This window comes from Cuculus canorus, chromosome 1, assembly GCF_017976375.1.
Source record: "Cuculus canorus isolate bCucCan1 chromosome 1, bCucCan1.pri, whole genome shotgun sequence".
NCBI classification, from domain to species: Eukaryota; Metazoa; Chordata; class Aves; order Cuculiformes; family Cuculidae; genus Cuculus; species Cuculus canorus.
In genome coordinates this window covers 12,307,015-12,329,932 of record NC_071401.1, presented here as the reverse complement: position 1 = coordinate 12,329,932, position 22,918 = coordinate 12,307,015, and the positions used below count along the sequence as shown (strand labels likewise).

At 37.7% G+C, this 22,918-nt stretch overlaps 1 protein-coding gene across 1 annotated transcript in view; it reads left to right on the top strand.

The window, feature by feature from the left end:
• The window catches only part of MTNR1B (melatonin receptor 1B), a 28,095-nt gene extending 5,704 nt beyond the window's left edge, over positions 1-22,391 (top strand). The window contains exon 2 of the mRNA XM_009566499.2: positions 20,899-22,391. Coding sequence (XP_009564794.2) covers positions 20,899-21,767 — 869 coding nt within the window. The 3' untranslated portion in view covers positions 21,768-22,391. The remainder of the gene's footprint in view (positions 1-20,898) is intronic.
• The last annotated feature ends 527 nt before the right edge of the window (positions 22,392-22,918 follow it).

Genomic DNA, 22,918 nt, shown 5'->3' with positions numbered 1-22,918 from the left:
GACTTTCTGCTCTTTTAGTCCTCAAGGAAAAAAAGATCTTGAAATTTCCCTGTATCTATGTGGGCTCTCAACTTTTTATTATCACAAAATTTCATTAGTTCTTTCCTTTTCTGACATAGTACTTGTGAATCAGATAAAATTAGTTCAATATAGTTTATCTCCTTCCAGCCCAACAATTTTCTTTCATCATCATTCAGGCAGTGGTAGTTACAGACAGTGCGTGGTACCCTAGCATATGAGCTTCCAAGGCGAGATCAGTTTAGAGTGACCCTCCAGATACTGAAAGTCCAAGTGCAGCTTTTGCTAAATAAAGGTGATCATATTAGTTGGTACAGCCACTTTGCATAAGCTCTTATTGAATTTTATCCCATTTGTCTTTACCTGTATCTTTAATTTGCCTTTCCTTCCCAACTTGTTTCTGCAGCCTTGCCTACAATTAAGGTGATATTAAGAAGCATAAAGATTTCTCAATTCATTCTTTTTTTGCAGCTAATCCACGACCTTAAATACGAGTGCCATGTTAGCACATACTCTAAGGTAGACAAAATAATCTTCCAGAGGCAGTAACATCATTTTAGTTTTTTCATTATTCTCTGACTAATTGTTTTTCTGGCTTATTGTGAGCACCATTCATACAAAAAGAAACAGCAGTGGTGCCAGCACTATAGCAAAGGAGGAGGAGAAGGGTAGTAAATTCTGAGAGCACCACAGATGCAGGTGAGTCATGGCAAAACTGCTCCTTGGGATGCATATGGAAGTCATGCTCTGTGCCACAGCCTGGGAGAAATCAGCTATTCCCTTCTGGCAATGAGGACCATAGAACACATTTGGCTCCCTTTTACAGGTTCTTCCTGTCCTTCCAGAGCCACAATGCTATCTCTGAGATAACAGATGTTAAAAAATTCCTCCCATCAAGTATATTCAATCTCTCTGACATTTTTTCTTTATTGTAGATATCTTAATTCCTCACCTGCCAGCCTGCCTTGTCCCTAAGCCCATCATTACTTTCCTTATCAAAAACTGTAGCAAATGTTCCTTCATACCAGCAGTCATTTTATGTTGATTTCCAGATTTCCCCTTCCCCAATAACACCTCTTTTATTAATGTGGTGAAAAGGCATTTTATTAATTTTAGAGGCCTTCATAAAGCCAATTAAGTTTAGGGCTTTTGTCAGCACCCATTTTATCAGGCTTTTTCTTTCTCTCTAGCAATTTTCTTTAGTGGACATATCCTCTCCTTTTCCTTCTGCCCTCATTTCTTGCCTCTGGTATCCTTGCTGCAACTCTTCCTCCACCTAGATCTGGAACTTCTTATATTTTTTCCATCTTTTGGATGCAAGTTCCAGAGGATATTTTTGTATCTTTAATATGGAGAAATGCCAGACTTCCTCAACATCAAAGTCTCTAAGCTCCTCAACACAGTTGACTTCACTTTCCTAATTAGCTTCTTTTATTTATAAAAATGTGCAAACCCCCTTCTAAGTTATGTCTGTTTCATGTATTCTTCCATTTAATTTAAACAAAATAATCTCATCTTCTTCCAATACAACCTTATTTTCCATGACAAGCTCTTCAAGGATGCCTTTGTTTTTATCAAAACAAAGGCCAGAGTATGTTGGCAAGTAGACTCTGTACTGAAGAAATCTGCTGGGTGTATGTCCAGAATTCAAAAGTGATTAATGTATTTGTTATCTCCTTTACGTATGAGGAACTGCATCGCCCTGTCATTAAAATGTTCCTATTAGTATTTCCCTACCTAACCAGAGGTGATCTCATCCTACTGCAGTTTTCTGCATATTTCATTGCACATTATCATTGCAACTCTTCCCAATGTAATTTTGGCTTTTACCAGAACATCATCCTCTATCTCTCCCCACCTTTCCCATTTTACAAAGACTACACTCCTTGCAGTTAATATTTCTCTTCTTTGATCATTGGTTCAATTCCATTCTAATAGAATTATTTCCATAAAGTTTGATTTTAATTTCTCACTGGTTTTGGATCCCCTATCTTGTGTCATAGGTTCCTGGCATTCTTTTACTGGCTCTACTGCTTTTTTAATTACCACTCCAGTCAGACTGCTCAGTTTTTGAGCTCCTAGTTTCTATAGCTGCTGCCACCACCTTCCTGAAGCCAAAATTACCCCTGCCCTGGCGGTTAAATGAAGAAACTATATGATTCCTTCTCAGGCTCAGTTCCCATCTCTCAATTTCAAATTCTTTTTAGTCATTCTGCCAGCTTGGATTGCAAGCTGCTGTCCCATATGCTTAGGTGAATTCTGTCCGTGAAGATATGAAACCTTTTCTCAGAGAATACCTCCAAATGATCAACACATCTAGTCTTTCTATATCATTTCTAGAATTATTCAGTCGTGTGCCCATGACTCATCTCATGCTTCTAGATACACTTCTGATCTCTTCTTGGAGAAGAAACAGAATAAGTTCATCATCTATTCCATCCTCTGTTCTGTGAGATTTGGTTCAAATGTGACAAAGGCTGAGGTACTTAATGCCTTCTTTGCTTCAATCTTTAATAGCAAGGAAAGTTGTTCCTTGTGTGTACGCACCCAGGAGCTAGAGAAGCAGAACAAAGAGGAAGTGGTTAGAGACTTGGCCAATTAGACACACAAAAGTCTATGGGACTGGATGGGATCCACCCAAGAGCATTGAGGGAGCTGGTAGACATGCTTGCCAAACCCCTTTCCATCATCTTCCAGTAGTCCTGGCTGACTGGGGAAGTGCCACTTGACTGGAGGCTGGCTGATGTTATATCCATCTGCAAGAAGGGTCAGAGGGAGGATCCAGGAAACTACAGGCCTGTCAGTCTGACCTCAGTGCCAGGGAAAGTCATGGAACAGGTGATCTTAAGTGCTGTCATACGGCACATCCAAGAGAACCGGGTGATCAGGCCCAGTCAATACGGGTTCATGAAAGCCAAGTCTTGCCAAAATAACCTGTGACAAAGTTACTCCACTACTGGGTGAGGAAAAGGCTGTAGATGTAGTCTTCTTGGACTTCAGTAAAGAATTTGACACAGTTTCTCACAGCATTCTGTTTCAAAAACTGTCTGCCTCTGGCCTGGACAGGCGCACACTCTCCTGGGTTGAAAACTGGTTGGATGGCCGGGCCCAGAGAGTGGTGGTAAATGGAGTTAACTCCAGCTGGAGGCCAGTCACAAGTGGTGTCCCGCAGGGCCTAGTGCTGGATCCAGTCCTGTTCAATATCTTTATGAATGACTGGATGAAGGGATCGAATGCACCCTAATTAAGTTCGCCGGGTGACTCTAAGCTGGGAGGAAGTGTCAATCTGCTGGAGAGTAGGGAGGCTTTTCAAAGGGATCTGAACAGGCTGTACCGCTGGGCTGAGACCAATGGCATGAGGTTTAACAAGGCCAAATGCCGGGTCCTGCACTTGGGGCACAACAACCCTGTGTGGTTCTACAGACTGGGGGAAGAGTGGCTAGAAAGCTGCACAGAGGGGAAGGACCTGGGAGTCTTGGTTGACAGCCGTCTGGACATGAGCCAGCAGTGTGCCCAGGTGGCCAAGAAGGCCAATGGCATCTTGGCCTGTATCAGAACTGGCATGACCAGTAGGTCCAGGGAGGTTATTCTGCCCCTGTACTCGGCACTGGGGAGACCACACCTTGAATCCTGTGTTCAGTTCTGGGCCCCTCACCACAAGAAGGACGTTGAGGCTCTGGAGCGTGTCCAGAGATGAGCAACGAAGCTCATGAGGGGGCTGGAGAACAAGTCTTACAAGAAGTGACTGAGGGAACTGGGATTGTTTAGCCTTGAGAAGAGGAGGCTAAGGGGAGACCTTGTTGCTCTCTTAAACTACCTAAAAGGAGTTTGTAGAGAGGATGCTGGCATCTTCTCCCAAGTGTCAGGGGACAGGACGAGGGGGAATGGCCTCAAGCTGTGCCAGGAGAGGTTCAAACTGGACATCAGGAATAAATTTTTCCCAGAAAGGGTCATCACTGGCAGAGGCTGCGCAGGGAGGTGGTTGAGTCCCCATCCCTGGAGGTATTTAAAAGACAGGTAGACGAGGTGCTCACGGACATGGTTTAGTGGTTGATAGAAACGGTTGGGCTAGATGATCCTAGAGGTCATTTCCAACCTAGTGATTCTGTGATTCTGTGAAACAGTAACTAGCAAATAAAATAAATATTCAAAGTTAGTTATAAAATGCTAACTGTTAATTTCGTTAGCCTGTTAATAATTCCAAAAGTAGAAGAGCAAAGTGGAAATGCAGTATTGTTCTTTTGCAAACTAAGAAAATTACTTTAACAAAGGAAGTATCCTTTCACGAAAGGAAGTAAATCTTTTAAGTAAATTTGGAAAAAGTGAAAATCAGAGACCCAAGAAAGTCATAGATAAGAAGAAATCTAAAGAATATAGAATTTTAAAATATTTTGGAAATAGGAATTTTGTAAGGAAATTATCAACCTAAAGGGATTGAAAGAAACATTTAGGAGTACAGCAGCACCATAAAGGAGGAAAATAACTTTTGCATCAATCTGCTTTACAGGGAATCTTGAGGAGACAAACAGTTTCTTTCAAAGCAGTAGGAGATGACTTTACAGGAAACTGCATATAAAAAAATGGATAACCTTAGAGAAGATAGACTAGAATAATTTTTTTTTTCCATGATCTAGAAAATCTTGCCACTGGTATCCTTGCTGACACAAGAACAAGGATATGTTCAACATAATCTGGAGATGGAGGGTATTAAAGTGGAAGTCACTTTCTGAAAAGCTAAATAAACTGTGGAAGTAGGGAATTTCGTGAATTTAAAGAACTACTTTTCCACTGACTTTTCAGTGGATACTTCGAGAGTTCAGAGACATAATAGCTAAAGCTACGAGAAAGCGGAGAAAGCATGGAATGTGTTAGTGGCAGGTATAAACCAAAACCTAGCAACTAAGGATTAGGGTAAATTTGTAATCTGATGCAGGTTATTTTACTGCTATAGGTACTTTATATCCTCCTTTGAAGGATCTGGCAATACCATATCTGGTGATAGCTTGAAATTATAATTTTCTCTTATCTTGTAGAGGAAGTGATCGATATATTGATAAGTGATTAAGAAGTATCACCAGGATCTGCTCCAAGACACTTACATTTTTGAATATAATTTTAAGTTCTATTCCACTTGGTAAACTCAACTATTGATGTACTTCTCTTTAGAGGAAATAGAATGATGATCATTTAGTCAAACTGGAAAAGTGTATGGGCTTTCTTGGACATGTAACATCAGAATCTAAGTGTATATTTGTGCTGTGTATTTCATTTGGCACAAGTTCACTCTACCCATGTTCTGAACAGAAAGAAAACCAAATGGTGATGTTAGCGTGACGCTTTGCCTGAAACACCATAGCCAGGCTCTCCATAGGTCCAAGTCTGACACAGTCACACAGCTTTTTTATTCGTCTCAGAGTATGAATAGGTTTCTTTTTATCTCCTCAAAATAAGAAATGCAAACACGACCTCCAATACAGGAAAGTAGAAGAACATTTTAGCAGCTGCAGCATGGCAATTCCAACGTTTCTTAGCAGCACTCCCTTTGCTGCCAGCTCTCTCCTGGACTCTGGACTGGTGATTCTTTTGCAAGACTCACCGACCGTATGAGATATGACCTCTCTGCAGGGAAGCTCTATTATTGGATGGACCAGCAGAAGCAATTCAAGGTTCATTATAGTCTTTGACACAATCAGTCAAAGAGCTAAAAGACCAAGTCTATTCACAGAGAGCCAGGATGGCTCATTTTAGAAGAGTATTTTTTTCAACTATCCCTAGCAGGTACATATTCACCATGTGACTTGAGCCATTCTGTTGAGGAGGTTATGGGAGACTACATTCACCTCATTAAATCACTGATAATTTGCTCTTTGCCTCCAGGAGTATATTCTGAGTCCATCCATACTCCCATTCAGATCTATTCTGAGTACCAGTATGCTCCGCATTTTAGCTCCTTAGAAGTTATCCTTTACAAGCACATACTGGTACCTTGACATAGACAGTCTAGTACATTGCCTTGTTTCCGAGAATACATGTCAAAACAGCTATGCTATCCCAAGCTAATAAAACAAGAACATATTTTTCCTTTGCAGAGAGTTAAAAATGCTATGGTAATTTTCATCTTTCTAAAAATCAGTCTGAGCAGTTGTTCTAGCTTTTGAATTCCCACCTTATTGTGGGCATTAAACTGATTTACTGACAACAAAAGCTAACAGAACTATGTCTAAATCACTGTGGCTGCAACTTCATTGTCCTTCTTAACAACTGCAGCTGCATTGGAATATTCTGGTTTACTTTTGGCCTCAATACTGATAAGGACTGAGCTCTATCACAGAGTCAACATTTTTACTGTCATTTCAGCTGCATATGGGACAGCCATGTCTTGACATGACAAAAGATAACAACAGTCTAAACACATTCATGAAATGGCTATGATATCAATTGTTTGGATTATTTTTAAATCATTTATTAAATATAGAGATATTTGGTTATACTGTTTAATAAATTCTGCTTGAATTATGTCTGAAGGAAACACATAAACCTCCTCACAAAGTTACTGTTTTTTTCAGCTGCTTTTTATTGGCTTGGCTCATTTTCAATGTTTAAATATCCATATGAAGACTATAATAATATTGCATGACACTTCCACAAACATTGTCATCTTTCTGCTATAGAACAACATCTGTTCATCTATTGTTTCAAATTGCCATATTTGCACAGTAAGGGCAACAACTGTCAGAAAATATGACATACAGCCACTGGAGCCAGCAATCTGACTAACAGAAAAAATATCTGCTTGCTATATCAGCCTTGTAAATATAATTATGTTAAATAATTATAAGTTCAGAGTTAGCATTTCATTGTAAAATATATCACTGCAAAAAAAAAAAAAGACAGGGACTTATAAAGGGCATCCTTGTGTTTCTTAAAATTTTCTCAAATCCTGCCTGAAATTCTCAGTATCCACTCATTCTAAAGCAAGTGCAATTTTTCTAATTACCTCGGCATATACAGCATTTCATTTGAGTTCCAACAAGGAAAAGGACCTTATGTCAGACCACTATCATCTGTGAATATGTGTAATCTACTCAGTCCAGGTGTTTTTATTTCCTACTTTTCATTCAAGTGAAGATAATCTACTTACTGAATATTATCTGCATAGGTTTTTTTTAAAAAAAACGTGTCTATTCAGGCTGCTCCTGCTGTGCAGATCCTGCCCATGATGAAGTTCATCAGCATTGTAGTCTTTAGGGCTTTATAAAGATGTTCTGAAAAGTAGACAACTCTTCAGCTTTTCTACTGACAGGTTAAAGGATGTTGCATTAGAACACACTGCTTCATTTCAGGACAAGTAAAGACACACAGGTGACATAGTCACTACCTGCTAAGTGGGAGCTATCCCATTCATCTGTTCTGTGAACTACTACTTACAATTCTGAAGGCTCTCAGGAATCTATATTCAAGAGACTGAACATTCCAGCCAACACATTTGAAATCAGATGTTACTCACTGGAATGCACATCGTGTAATCTTTGGATAGTTACAGAGGAAAAGTTTCATGCAACACTTTAGCTGGAATTTCCGTCTTCACTTAGAAAAACATTCTAGTCTGCAAACTCAAGACAGCATGCAGCTCTGACACACCTTTCTACTTTCTTCCATGTTATGTTTTAAAAATAGAATGCCATCCTTTTTTAGCCTATCAGGTGAAAGTTAGTTCTACAGTTTTCTTAAAAGCTCTTTGGCAAATCCCTTCTGATGTAGTAACAGCAACTGCGCTGTTGCAGTTACTGAAGTGAAGCCACTTGTTGCTGAGAGCATTTTTAGCCTCACTCATTGAGGCTGTTAACAATTCTGAGTTCAGGCTTAAGGATTGCATCCTTCATGTATCCAAGAGCTGCTAAGAATGATGGCTGTTACCCACTGTACTGAGCACAGAGATACACAGATGTCTGCACGCCATTGTTTCTACGCAAGCATGAAATGAAATTACCAGATTTCTCAAAATGTTCACAAGCCAAAGAACTTTTGGGCATCAAGCTGTTCCAAAACAATCCCCACTTTACACTGATGTAAAAAATTGCTTAATTCTATTTTCTACAGAGTTAGAATTCACAAAAAGCAGACGTGAATTGTTTTACACAAGGAATACTCATGTACATTCTGAAGGAAAGAGGTGACCTTTCCCAAATCTTTCCTATAGGAACCAGCTAACTACACTACTGCAGTATAGCTAACTACCAGTTAAAACTGGTACCTTCACTGGTAGCTTCACTAATACAGATAACTAGCCAGGTAACTAACCGGTAACTACACTAAACCAACTAACTATACTACTCAAAGCTCCACCAAAGGTGACCATGCATTCTTTTCTGAGTAAAATGCTGTGATCATTCAAATCCCCAGTGCTTCATTCATGAAATGTAAATAAAAATTGCCAATGAAAGACTGAGAGGTGTGTACTTCTGAAACAGTAAGAGATGCAGCTACATAGTATTTCTTTTGCCCCCAAATACTGCCAGTCCCACTGAGACCAAAAGTGCTTATTTGAAGAGTTGAAATGTCTTTCACAACATTTCCAGAAATTTCATGTATAATTTATTTTCATGACAGGATTACAAGCCTGTGGGTAGCCTTAGCTTATATGTGACATGTTTCCATTAGTGTCTTTCTTGCCTATTGCTTTTTAGATTAATTATATCATAAACTATGCAAAGTTTGATTTAATTAATGGTTGGAAGACAAGCAGTCAATAAAATTGCAGGATGTTATAAGAAGGTACTACGGCTGATTCATTAATAAGGTAATGAATAGTTGATGGAGTAACTAATCCTGGAAACCATTTCCAAAACTCTGAAAGACATGTAAGTGGTAGTAATCAGCGTGGATTTACAAATGGAAAATCATGTTTAAGCAATGTGATAGCCTTCTACAGTGAAATGATTAGATTGGTGGCTTGTGTAGGAAGGGTTGGGTTAGGTGATCTCAAGAGTTGCCTTCCAGCCTGAAAGAGTATGTGCAATGGTGATTCTGGAAGGCTTGAGCATGACACCGTAAATTGTTGTAAAATACTTGTATTTTGACCTAAATACTGGTGGAAAGATCTTCATTTGACAGAACTGGCATAACTCTATTAATAGCCCTGGCTTGCCAACATTTAGGCTCTAAGATTCATCCTGACTTTTGAGATCCCTGGTTTGTGAAAATCTTGTGGGTTTTTTTCAGTGTATGTTTAAAGGTGATAAATATCCCATGCCTATGATGTGGTCATTTATTGCTTACTGTCACTGGCTTTTGATTCCTTTGGAAAAGACCAAACAAGAAAAAAAAAAAGTGAAGTTGGAAATATATTTTCAGTAGTATTATTGCCTTTGTTTGCACATCATCTGCTAAGCACAGGACAGCCTTTCGATAAGTAATAGGAAGTTAATATTTTTTGGTGGCAGAACTCTGTATTTGAGCTATACAGTAACACCGAAAGCAGCTGGGAGGAGAACTCTAACAAATCTTCTGCATCGGTAGGTCCAACCCTTAACTGAAACATAAAAATAAATTTCAGAAGAAAAAAACAAAGCAGCACACCTTTTTACACTTTTAACTGCATCGGCACAGTCACCTGACAGAAAATGTTGTATTTAAAGAACTTCCTGTTAAATAGAAAGACCTAATACTAAGATAATGCACAAATCTTTGATTATTAGGGAACTCGTATCCTCATATGCTTTTGTCTTGTTACATTAGAGGTCATGATAGAAATAAAATTTAAAATTCAAGGTCCCCTGCTTCAAGTCAGGTAGTAAACTGGCATATTCCAAATCTTTTACAATCATAAAATATAATGATATAGAACTACTGTTGTGCTGTGGAAATACAGAGCAGTTCTACTCAAGGACAGAGAGTCTACCCTTGAGACCTCTAATATGACTGCAGAAATAGTTGTTGTTCAGTTCACAGGTGGGATTAGAGCCCATGGTCAACAGATTGTTTTCTGAATCAGTTTTCATGTTAAAGAAGAATTTCCTTTGGTTTTTTTTGTGCTTTCTTTTGCAGTCATTAGAAATAAATTGTGTAAATTTTTTAATTAGATGCTGGAGCAAGCCTTGTAAAAAGATGGTTTAATGATAGTCATTTGCCTAGAAAAAATTACCTACTAGTACAGATGGTAAAACAATTTAATTTAACCTATGGTTACAGTTCTAGGTCCGAAACATTAACCAAGCAATCCAGAGTCTAATTTCAGCACTGATTTTTTGTTGCATTAAAGTTTACCAAACTAATTTGAGGTACTGTTATCGTGCGTTTTGTTAGGTAATTTCAAAACAATACAATTCTCTTCAGTCACTCTTATGAAACACCTAGAAGGCTAGGACTATAAAAATTGTAAAACTTGTTATACGGTCAGCTTCCTGGAAGCAAAAATATCTGGTCTGCTCACAGAAAGCAAATAGAGTAGTGAAACACATGACCCTGAATCTCAGAATTCCCATGTAATATATACAAAAATGATTTCCATTTGAGCCTGATACAATAAAAGTTACATTGATTTGTTGCAGTTTGTAGGTGTTTTTACCCAGCAAAATAGAACTGCCCATAGGTGTGACTCGGTGCACTACGCAGACAGAAGTCACTCGCTACTGTTTCTGGACGACAGGTCACCCGGTTGCTCACTTGCTTTACAGCTAGGTCTGCCACAAAAAGTGAGTCTGAAGGGCTAGTTTCAGTTAAAAGTGCTCAGATATCATCAAAGTAGCATGTGGAAAGGGATTCTGTATTCTGCATCCTGGGCAAGCTGAACCTCGTGTTTGAATATCTAGATAAGGGAGGAAATTCTGCCCTTGCTAAAGCCAGTGGAAATCTTTTCTACAACTATTTTTGTTAGGATTTGGTGCCTCTTCCTTCTTTCAGTGCAACCGTCAACACCTTCCATGGTCCCAATCTGTAAATGTTTGTTGTTTCAGAGTCTCTGTTGGACTCAGATTTTTATGTCCATTCAGAGAGTGTTCAGATTCTGATGCCACAAGGGGTCTGACGACAGAAGCATGTCCAAAACAAGGCCCCACCTACTCTAATCTGTACTTCTGACCAAGCAACTCTAGCTCATTAATGACCACAAAATTTCTCTACCTACACAGTAGCAGGTATGATCTTAGATGCTCTCTGCTACTTCTAGTAGATCAAGTAAAGCACTTATCTGGTCCAAAGTCAACAAAATATCTCCTCTCTTTCCTAGAGAAAACTGTTAATATCCTGTATAAATACACATTCCTTACTAGAACAGTTCACCCAGATAGGCTGTTGAGTCTCCACAGTGGAGACCGTCAAAACCTGACAACACGGCCCTGAATGGCCTGCTGCAGTTGACTCCTCTTTGAAAAGGAGAGTTGGACCAGATGATCAGATACCCATTTCAACATAAATGATCTTGTGCCTATCACCCTTCATTTAACTAGCTAACTAGCTAACCAATATCATGACTCCCAGTCCCAGCATGAACAGAGCTTTTGTCTCATCATTTTGAAAGGCTTTTATTGACTCTCAGAAAAGACCTTAATTCAGGAAATGATCATTGCACACTTTGAGTTGAAACACAAACCTGACAATGCTTTGGAAGAGAATAAACAATCACTTTTTGTAAATGCATGTTATTCACTCGTCTGTTTCCATGCTACTTACAAACCTATGAGTATCATTATAAGATGAATCATATCAGTGTACTTTGGTTTAAGACCTCGTTTCCAAAAGAAGTAGATGGAAGAGACTCACAAGAACTTCTGAAGACATTCATCTCCCTATGCATGTACAGTGATGAGACCTTCCAAAAGCTCAGAACAATAAGGGTAAGACTTTTCCACACTGAAAATTTATAACGGCCATTTTCATCAAGTATCATCTATTTTCTTGCTTGGCTAAATAGGAAATAAAAAGGAAAAAGAAGATTATGACAAAGAGACTTCAGAGAATGTTAGAACCATTGGCAACTTGTCAACGGAAGTGTTTCCCATATTAGAACTTCCCATAGGATATATTCACAGCAGTGTATCAGATTCCATTTTATAGGATTCCAAGACCATCTTAGGATCCCCCTCCATGTCTGGGAGTTGAACATGGGAACCCCTAAAAATATATAGCAACAATAGCCTGCTTAGATTAGATTTCTTTTTGCAGCTGTAACCAGTTTGCACGCACGTGCTTTGTATGTGCTTGTTTCTCGTTGCGTAGCTGTCAGATGGGTCTTTCATCTGTAGCCACACTGAACAGTTGAGTAAATCACTGTGGAAATTGCCACTTGCTTATCTCCATTTCCATAAGGAGAGATCCCAACATTTTTATTGGTCAAAATTCTCTGTTCTGTTTAAGCGAGTCTACAAAGCAAAGCTCAAAGACACACCTTATCATAGCTAACCAAATCGCATTTCTAGCAGGTGCTGGGCGTGTCTTATAGCCTGCAATGGGGTCAATTTTATTCACTTGATATATATGATATATATGCTGGATGTTTTTAATATTCCTGTAATATCTTGAGCTTTATATTTAAAAATACAGTTATTTTGTGTTCTGAGTTTTGTTACTTGTTTGTTTTTCTTTTTTTTTTTTTTTGGTGTTTATTTTTTTTTTTTTTTTATTTTTTTTTTAAGGTAGTCTGCTAGTGAATATTTTTTAAAAAAACAACAAAAAACACAATGAAACAGCTTAACGAAACAAAGCATGGGTTTTATTTTCATTCTTCAGTTTTCTGACCTCCTTTCTAAAAGAAGGTGGAAACTAAGTTCTTCTAAGGACCTGAACATTGATTTGTTACCATAAGAGAGAAAAAAAAAGCAATGTAATTTCCTTTGACACAAATTCAAGCTAAAGACAGTAGCAAAGATGAAGTTGATAGAAGGTAATAGTGACAGTAATAGAAGATGAACTAGTGTTTCACACAATATAGATTAATATCTGCCAGGATGCAATAAAGTTTTGCCCAGAGCTGTTAGCAGTCAAAGGGCCATACTTTGTTTTCTTCCACACACCAGTCTTTTTTAGTTGATCTGAACCTAGTTTCAAGTTTGTTTTTTTTTTTAACAAAATAACATCCTACAAAATGCTACATATTTCTTTTTTTTTTTCTATGAAATGCAGTATATTTTTGAGGGACTGAAAAAAATGTTATTAACAATAATAGGTTTCTAGTTATTTATAGGATTTGACTAGGTTGCACCTATTGGGTTTTACATCTTTTCCTATCAGCCCCTTTGTGAGCAGCAAATGAGTTTTCATACTTGAAGTTGTTCATGTAGGGTTCCTGTTCTTTGTTGGCTGAAGAAATAAACAGCTGTGGTTACTGCAAGTGAAGAAAATTAAGCTGATGTATACCAACAGGTACAGTAAATATAGTTCCTTTAATGAATTTATGAAAAAACGACCTGTTTTTATTGTTATTCAGTGATTGTGCTCAGCAACTGGAGATTTTGAAGCTAGGCCGTCAGTCACGCCTATGAAAGTAAGCGCTCAGAGTAAGTGTCTTGGCTTCATTCCCTGCATGAAAAGCAGTAGTACCCTAGATAGAGACATTCTCTCAGCGACTACAGGGGCTTTTCACCATTCTAGACTAGATAGCTTCAATGTGAGGGCAGTGGTACAAGGGACCTTCACCCCTGAACCTTCTGCAAAATGCAGCTCAATTGCAGGTATTACAGCTAGACAAAGCGAACAAGGTTATTGTCCATTCAAAAATTTTGTCAACAAAACCAGATTGGTTACATAGAGGAGTGTCTGAAAAGGACCTGAATTGGAATGTTGCATCGTACCACTCAGATCAGCACAACAGGACAGCCCAAGAAGGACCTGTGCTTCTGAATGGTATTACTGAAACCTACTGTCCTCATCATAAAAGCATCTGTATTGGTACAGACCAAGGGCATAGCTAGCTTCATACTCGGCTTTAACTATATGTAAACAGGCACTTCTGAGAACAAAAGAACAGAGCAACCCTATATGATACTTCTGTATTCTCTGAACTTGTTATTCCTGCCAGCTCAGAGTATTTCCTGAACCTAGCCTGTTATGTCTGTTTGGTAACCTTCAAATGATGTCTCTTTCAAGTACTTTTCCAGCCTTCCCTTGAATATAGGTAAAATTTTGCATCTGCAAGATCTTTCAGGAGTTCCATAGGTTTACTTCATATCACAGAAAACATCCTTTTTTGTTTGCTTTGATTTTGCCTAGCTTCACTAGATAGCTCCAGCTGTTCTGTAGGAGCTATGCCTCAGTGCCGTTATACCACTGTAGTGTCATATTTGAGCAGTGAACTGGACAGGCACTGTTATTTTTTCCGGAGTGTGCCTAACAGGGGTGACACTATCTAACAGAGAAGAGCAAGGCTGATGAGCTAGAGTGTTCTTCCTAATCTCTGTCTTGGAAGAGTTCTTGCACCAGTCCATCTCAGTTTCCCAACCCGTCAAATCTTATGAATGATTTTCCTTTCTTTCTTTTTCTTTGAAACTCGCTGATCAAGAGCTCTCTACAATATAAGTGATAGTTTGTGTATTCTGGTTCTAGGGTGAAATTATTGAACAAAACCTAGAAAGAGACAAGCAGGCTAACCCCAGAAGAACTGCAGGGCCGGTGAGTAGGGCACTCTCTTGGGACTATGGAGACTTAAGTCTTAAGTCTTCTTTTCAAAGAAGGTCTCTTCTACCATGGAAGTGTTCTAATCACTAGGCAATCGGGAATTCTCCAGAAGAGCCTGTCTTGCCTCATCTGTGTCCCCTTTTCTCTCTGAAACCATCCAGTACCAGGAAAGCTCCTGCAATCTTAGAAAGTATCAGAAGTCTAGAAAATAATTTATTACCTTGCGAATTTACTATCCAAGTATCAGTAAGACTTTTGCTCTGGAAGAACCAACCACTTGCTTTCACCTTCTACCATGCTAGATGGTGCAACGTATTGTCTCTGTTGTGGCTGGTGCTTTAGGTGTAGTAGAGTCACCACTGCCTCTACTCACACCAGAGGAAGCCACAGGTAAGCAAAATTGCAAATCTCAGAACTTTACTAAATTTTTAACAGCACAGCATTGGAAATATGTTTTCATGCCTGCAGTCTGTTATGAAATTCATGGCAGCAAACTCTCAGCAAGTACCGGTGCTCCTGTAATTAATCACAGGGAGAAGAAGCTTAAGCACACGGAAGAGAGGCTTTGCTCATTGTATTATACTCACACCTAGCTGCCAAGCATGCCAAAATTACAAACAGGAGCGGAGACATAGACATGTGAAGGCAATTTTATACCAATTTTCTGTTAGTTGAGTATGCTCTTATTTTATCTGGTCTATACCTTGAGACTCATTAATTCAATAGAGTCGGGAGCCAGGAAATTATATTTATGCCTGGTTGTCAAAAGATGGCATTGAACAATAAAGTTCAAGACAATACCTCATCAGAGCTGCATAGTTTGAATTACTATTTAGTAATTACAGACAAGGGGAAATTAAAGAGGGACAACTTTCTTGACTGAAGGACTGATCAATATCTTCATGACATTTTCTACACCTCTTCAACCTCCACATTGGTCTAGACTCAAACAAAAGATCCACTAAACCACTTGCTGTAGTGAATCTTGTCTAACATGCCTTGGGATTAACGTGCTGCTTTTTTTCTTTGTCTGAAGGTAAGATTTGCTCCTTTAAAAGTTGTTGAAATTATGAAATTATTTGATTTTTCTTCTTTTATCTCCAGTGACATAGCATGACACAACATGACATGACATGACACGACACGACACAACAGAATAGAATAGCATAGCATAACATAGCATAACATAACATAGCATAACATAACATATAACATAGCGTAACATAACATAACATAACATAACATAACATAACATGGCATAGCATAATGCAATATAATAAAGAAGTAATTAAGATTAAATCTATAAAATAACATCTTATTTCCACAAATTGCTGGTAGTTAAAAATAAATATTGTAAGCCCCCAGCAATAGCCGTACCATGCCTAGTATCAGGATCAAGGTTACCTTTATTAGAAAGAAATGATGTCACAACTGAGAGAGGATTTTGTATGCAAGCTGTGTAGCACTTGCAGAGACTTAGAATTATGATCAAGACCATAAAACCTTTTTTTCCCTTTAACGACTTACAGAAAAAAATTAAAACATTGGATTCCTCTTGCATATTTTGTGAATGTTTTAAAAGCTACAGAAAAAAGCCCCATTTTGTATGCTTAGTGTTTATATAAAAGTAACTTACAGAATGGATGAAAGCATGCATCCCTGAAGTGGTATCTTGTCTTTGACTATAAGACTGCCTAGAAATTGAGCTTTGTTTCTGTCTTTATACATCAACCATAACAAGAAAGCTATTGGGAGCCTTCCAGAATTCTCCTTTTTAAGTTCATTTTGAGTACAGGGGCTATGGAGTCTGGCAAAGGAATAAAAACAGGGACTGAAGAGTCAATTAGCATTAAATAAATGCCTGTCAGCTCAGCCTCTTCTTGAGGATGTGTATTGTGGTGAACTCAGTAGAGGAATGATTGGCTTCATTTTGTAGTGTGATAGAACTCCTATTCACTTCATTAAAGTCAAGACCTTGCTCCTTTTCGTCTAGTACAGACAAATAGCTACAGGTAGTTGTCAGAGTTGCCATTGAAAAACTCTAGTTCTTGTCATTCTAAGTCAGTAAAAAAGGCTATTTAATTATAAACATATCACTAATTGTTTGAGGGATTTTTAAGACTTAAGCCCAAACAAAGTGCTTTCTGCTTACATCCTAACTAAAGACATAATGAAGTAAGAAATGTGAAAGTGTGACTCTGAGTTTTCCTTTAAGATTAGGATATGGAAATCGAAAAATATATAAAATAACTATCCTGGGTTACCAGTCCTCAGTATTGCCAATACTTCATAGTTATATTTATTCACTTTCTGCCATGCCTGTCCCTACCTATTCCTTACATTTGTTGCTACACAGCAACCCAAGTTTGACAGTAGAAGACGAAGGACAGCAAAAAATTAGGACAGTCTGCACGATAGCCTGTGTAGAAACAATTTTCCCTAAACTAGGCCTTTGAATGCTGAAGAAGACAAGAGTAACAGATGCAGAAGAAGACAAACATGACAAGTAGAAACATGACTACAGCCAGTGGGAAATAGACCCAAGAGGATGGTGTTTGTATGTAATGGGTGGGAACTTGTTAATAAAATGTGCAACAACCAAAGCATTATCTGGTCAAAAATCAAACACCATGTATATAATTAATTATTTTATCCAGTTCAAAATCAAGAAAAGAAGCAAAACCTTTAAAAAAATGGAGGTTTTTTGCAATTGCTTCTGTTTCTTCTAGAGACAATAGGACCCAATTTTCTTTTCGCAAGGCAGATGCTCAGCCCTTAAAAATCTTGACTTTATCAAAAAGTTTGTGCCTACATCAAGACTGCAAGATGATATGAAAGTTCCCTTTCACTTGTTAATTGGGGTAAAAAAAATCATGCTAGAATGATATTTCAGACTAGTTCTGTTGCACCCAAAGTCAATGTAAGAACTTATTTGATTTTCTATGCACCCAACTATCAGTGTTTAAAACAATGCAGATGTGTACCCTTTCGAGTTCCTTTGGCTTTTAGTAGCTTCTGCTTGTAATTAGAGTCTTTCCATTCCAGTGAGCAAATGTATTTCTTATAAATGAATATAATCTTCTGTTTGATGAAACTGAAATTTAGGAACAAAGTCCATTGGGTGTATGTGGCAATAATAATTCCAACTACATGAGCATTTGGTGGTTTCTGTTTTGTTACAGACAGTAAAAAGTTACCTTTTGTATTATCTTATTAATTTAGTCACTCCAAATGGTATGTCTTAGGTGAAACAAGGAACATGTACTTCCTCCAAGCCCTTAAAAAATATCCAAGATCTTTGATTTGTCAGAATTTTGACTATGTATTTTTTACAAATTAGAAAAGTTTATCTCTACTTCTGTGTCTTATTCATTGCAGTAATATGATACTAAACTTCATCCCAGAGTCAGCCAAATAGAAAAAAAACAAACATTGGACAGTACTTTGTAATGCACAATGTGAACACCTGACCCTGAAAGCAGCCATAAAAAAGGCTTGAGGCCTTTCTAGATGTTGCACCGTTTTTCTTCTATATTGTGAAGTGGTATGCTATGTTTTTGACAAGTTCATCACTAATTGTCTTTCCTCATTCCAGCTGGAACTTTCAAGAAGTCCTAAACAGCACCAAGATTTTCAAGTTTTCTGGACAAATATATTTTTCAGTACATTTCCAAATATGTTTGAAAGAGCTGAATGCCCACATGATTTTTACTGAAGAATTGCATCTTAGATATAACTGACGCAGGGAGGCTTTAGAGATTAGATTAATCTCAGCACATACTCTGGACTGCACTCTATCTTTCTCTAAAAGGCATTCTAAAACAGAAAAGTCAGTATTTTTTTCTTTTTTTCTCTTGACTCCTCTATCTCCTAATGTCAGATACAATGATTAAACAGAGGAAGAGAAATTGTTGTTGCCATAATGTAAGTAACGTTCTGATAAAGAAGCCTTTGCTCCTTTGTAAGTCTCGTCTTTTATCCAGTTTATCAAATGGCTAGAAAATGTCTTCAAAGTCATCTCATCCTTCCCATGCTCAAGACAGGGGTCCACTGTAGCTAGGCCAATGTTGACAATATTGATTTAACTTTTTCTTACAACCTCTAATGGCAGACTAAAAGTAACATGTTCCAGCATTTCCTTCTTCTTGCCATTAAAACGTTCTTCTAATTTGGAATACTCTCAGTAATGTCTGGAGTTTGTCGGTGTTCACCAGTCATGGAAATGGTTTATGTAATTTTTGCTTCACCTATTTGAAGTTATTGTGTCTTCCTCAACACTCTATTTATTTTGTTCAGTCTTTCCTCACAGAGTGTAAAACTAGCAGATATTTTCTTTGATCTAGAGCAGCTCTAATTAGGGTTTACTTCTTTCTTGAAGTGCAAAGTCCCAATCTGGAGTAATTTTTTTAATGCCTTAGCAATCGTGACTAAGATAGAAAAATTACTTTATGTGGGTTTGCATCTAAAAATTATGTTTACCTTTTTCACAACAGCATGACACTCTATTACTGAATTGTATTCAGTATAGTGCATATAAAACAACAAGAAATGTCTCCTTGTGCAGGTCCAACAACATACTCTGATAGACCTGCCTCAGCTTAAAGCAAGGAGTGACTGTGGCTTGGGGGGGGCATGAAAATCAACAGTACTATTTGTTTTGCATCCTACTTCTAAGACAAATAGCATGGAATTGCCTTACATCCAGTAACACATCACTGAGGTGTAGCTATGAAAATACTTATATCGTCTTTGTAGTATAAAGAAAGTGTGAGACAGGCTGGTAAATTTATGACAAGCAACTATGTAAAATAAGCTGTACAGCACTTCTGAGATGAGCTGTGTTTCTAGCTACACATGGATAATCCTCCTTTCTGTTAGGTTCACCAGCTGTTTTGCAAATTCTAATGAGTGTGGTCTTCCTGTTGAAGAAACGGAACTGCCCCTTCCTTAATTCAGCCTAAGCAAGCCACAGATGCAGAGCAGGTGGAGCAAATGGTTTGATTCTACAAGGGTGTTGGATTTATGGCTTCCAGCTAGTGAAATCCTTATCTACAGTATTATTTCTGTGCTTAAAATGAAATGGAGAACTGCTTTCCTAAATAATGGCTAGAAAGCTCAGAATTTGTAGGACTGGGCATCTAATTGCTCTTTCAAAAAAAATAAATACATTTACACACACTATTTCAAAATGTACTTGGGTCTTCTGCACATCTGTTCACACTGTGAAGGACTTTAAGCAAAAAAAAAAGTGAGCATGCAAACTAGAAACATGTTTTATGCTACCTAAATGACAGGAATTTAAAGTTAGTATCTCTCTTTTCTGTCTCCTGATAATACTTCCATATTTTTCTTAAAAAGCAAGGAAGGCACTACTTATCATGATAAAAATCTTGGTTTTTTTCAGGAATGCAACTTAATATCTCACTATTTTGTTGTATCCTTAGATACAATGAATAGAAATTTCAAACTGATTAAAAGGACACTATTTAAAGAGACACCTTTAAACAATGTAGCTCTAAACTACATCACTAAAATGTCCTTAAACGTCATCATCAGAAAATAATCTAAATGCTCCTCTCATAATTTTGAATACTTTCTCTTGCATTCACCCATTTTTTCTTTATATAGTTAAATCTGCCTTTCTAATGAAGATGATGAAGGTAATTCACTCTTCTTTAGTCAAGCCAATGGGATGATAACTGCAGTGTGAGTAACTCATTGGTGCAGAAACTATCTATACTACAGACTATCATGTGACAATTTAGACATAAACTAACATATCCTTCTAATACCTACAGACTTAATATTTGTATATCCTTCCTCTTAATACCTGTTGAGTCTGTTGTTATTGCCCAGTGAAAGGTTAGGATGGAATAATAGCCTGCCTACCTGGCACAATTTAGACTTTTTTTTTCTTTTTCACCTTATCCGGTCTAGCTATGGAGCATGTAAACAACTCAACACATGCTTATGTAATAGCTCACTGATTATTACTGTTTTTTTAAAGATTAAAATAGAAAAAAGTCCAGTCACCAGTAGCTTTAAAATATCATGTTACTGCAGGTATTTCCATAGTATTCAACTTAGAAGTTGAATTGTAAAATCAAATTATTTCTCGTAAAGACCTGTCGGACCTACATTCTTCCTTCTTGCTGACATCATCAATAATTTAGCATCGTAGATATCCAAAATAAAATATATTTTCTTCTTGTTCACAACTCTGCTTTCTTTTAGACTTATGTCTATATTTTTTTCTTTTTTTTTCCCCAGGTAATGCATTTGTGGTGAGCCTGGCTTTGGCTGATTTGGTGGTGGCCTTGTATCCATACCCACTGGTGCTCTTAGCTATTTTCCACAATGGATGGACTTTGGGTGAAATGCATTGTAAAGTGAGTGGCTTTGTGATGGGACTAAGTGTAATAGGCTCTATTTTCAACATCACTGCAATTGCAATAAACCGATATTGCTATATATGTCATAGTTTTGCCTATGACAAAGTGTACAGCTGTTGGAACACAATGCTGTACGTCTCCTTAATCTGGATATTAACAATAATTGCAACTGTGCCAAATTTTTTTCTTGGTTCTCTAAAGTATGATCCACGCATCTATTCGTGCACATTTGTTCAGACTGCAAGCTCCTACTATACAATAGCTGTTGTGGTAATTCACTTCATCGTCCCTATCACCATTGTGAGCTTCTGCTACCTTCGCATTTGGGTTTTAGTGCTTCAAGTTAGAAGACGAGTCAAGTCAGAAACAAAGCCAAGACTGAAGCAAAGTGACTTCAGAAACTTTCTCACCATGTTCGTGGTTTTTGTGATTTTTGCTTTTTGCTGGGCACCTCTAAATTTCATTGGACTGGCTGTAGCCATCGATCCTATGGAAATGGCACCAAAAGTTCCTGAATGGTTATTCATTATAAGCTACTTCATGGCCTATTTCAACAGCTGCCTTAATGCAATAATATATGGACTTCTTAACCAAAATTTTCGGAATGAATATAAACGAATTTTAATGTCACTGTGGATGCCAAGGCTTTTCTTCCAGGACACATCCAAAGGAGGAACTGATGGCCAGAAGAGCAAGCCTTCTCCTGCTTTAAACAACAATGACCAAATGAAAACTGACACCTTGTAAATATGTGATAGTCAATGCAGAAGTCTGTCAGGAAGACCTCCAAGAATGTAGTTGTAATGTTCCAGCCATTTTTGCTTACTTTGGGGGCTTTTCATTTGGATGGCACTTTGTGACTGGAATACTGTATTCTTGATAAAGCACATTGCTCTTAGTTCATGATTTATACAAGATATCAATTGAAAACACATTTCAGAATTAAAGCAGCAGGTGAAAGCAAGCTGGTTTAGTTCTGAGAGTTGAATTCTACTCCCAGATACATGCATGAGGCATTTTTCACTTCAGTGTGAGTTTTGTATTCTTTATACAAGGTCAGAATTCATTTCTTAGAAGACGTATTGATGGTACTTTTCTATGGGCACAGCAGCTCACCAGGGCTCTGGAGTGATATATTCCTCCCTCCTGTATCTGAAAAAAGAGGGTGAAGTAGATATACTGCTCTTCACACATAAGCCAACAAGACGTTTCTGTGCATGTACTGATGGCAGCAGTAGTATCTTTGAATCACACTTGTAAATCAAAGAGAACAATGTTTGTGTGAAAGCAAATATTAACACAAGGGCCTTTCCAGATAGTTTTTTTTGTGCTTACGTACACTGAGATTAGGAATACAGTTTATTAACACTATTCATCTTCTGTGGTCAATTTTATGGTAGATAACATAATACAAATGGTTGATTTCTTACACATTTGCTTTAAAATATTTTTCCTTTAGAGAGGATTGAATTTTCATTGTGTTCCATTTATTTATCTAAATATATACATCCAGTGTCATCTGATGCACTATAGCACACCTTACACATTTGCAGAAGGTGGAAATTATGGTACATGACCTGTGATTGTCTGGAGTGGCAAATGGACACCAGGCAGGATAACCTAGATCATCTCAAATGATGCTAGACCAGAAAAAGCAGCTTTTTTTTTTTACTATAATAGTAGCTGAGATATTTGTATTACTTGTCTACACCTAATCTTGAACTAAATCCACTGTTGGTGTCTAAGCCAAGCTAACCTTCAAGGTTCCCTGTAGAGGAGATATATTTCCTTCTACCTGTTACAAGCAGACTTCCAAGGATGAGATTAATTGCTTTGTGAGGGTACCAGTCTCCTTTAATAGACTTTAGATGAAGCTTTGATTACTAGTTCAAACATCT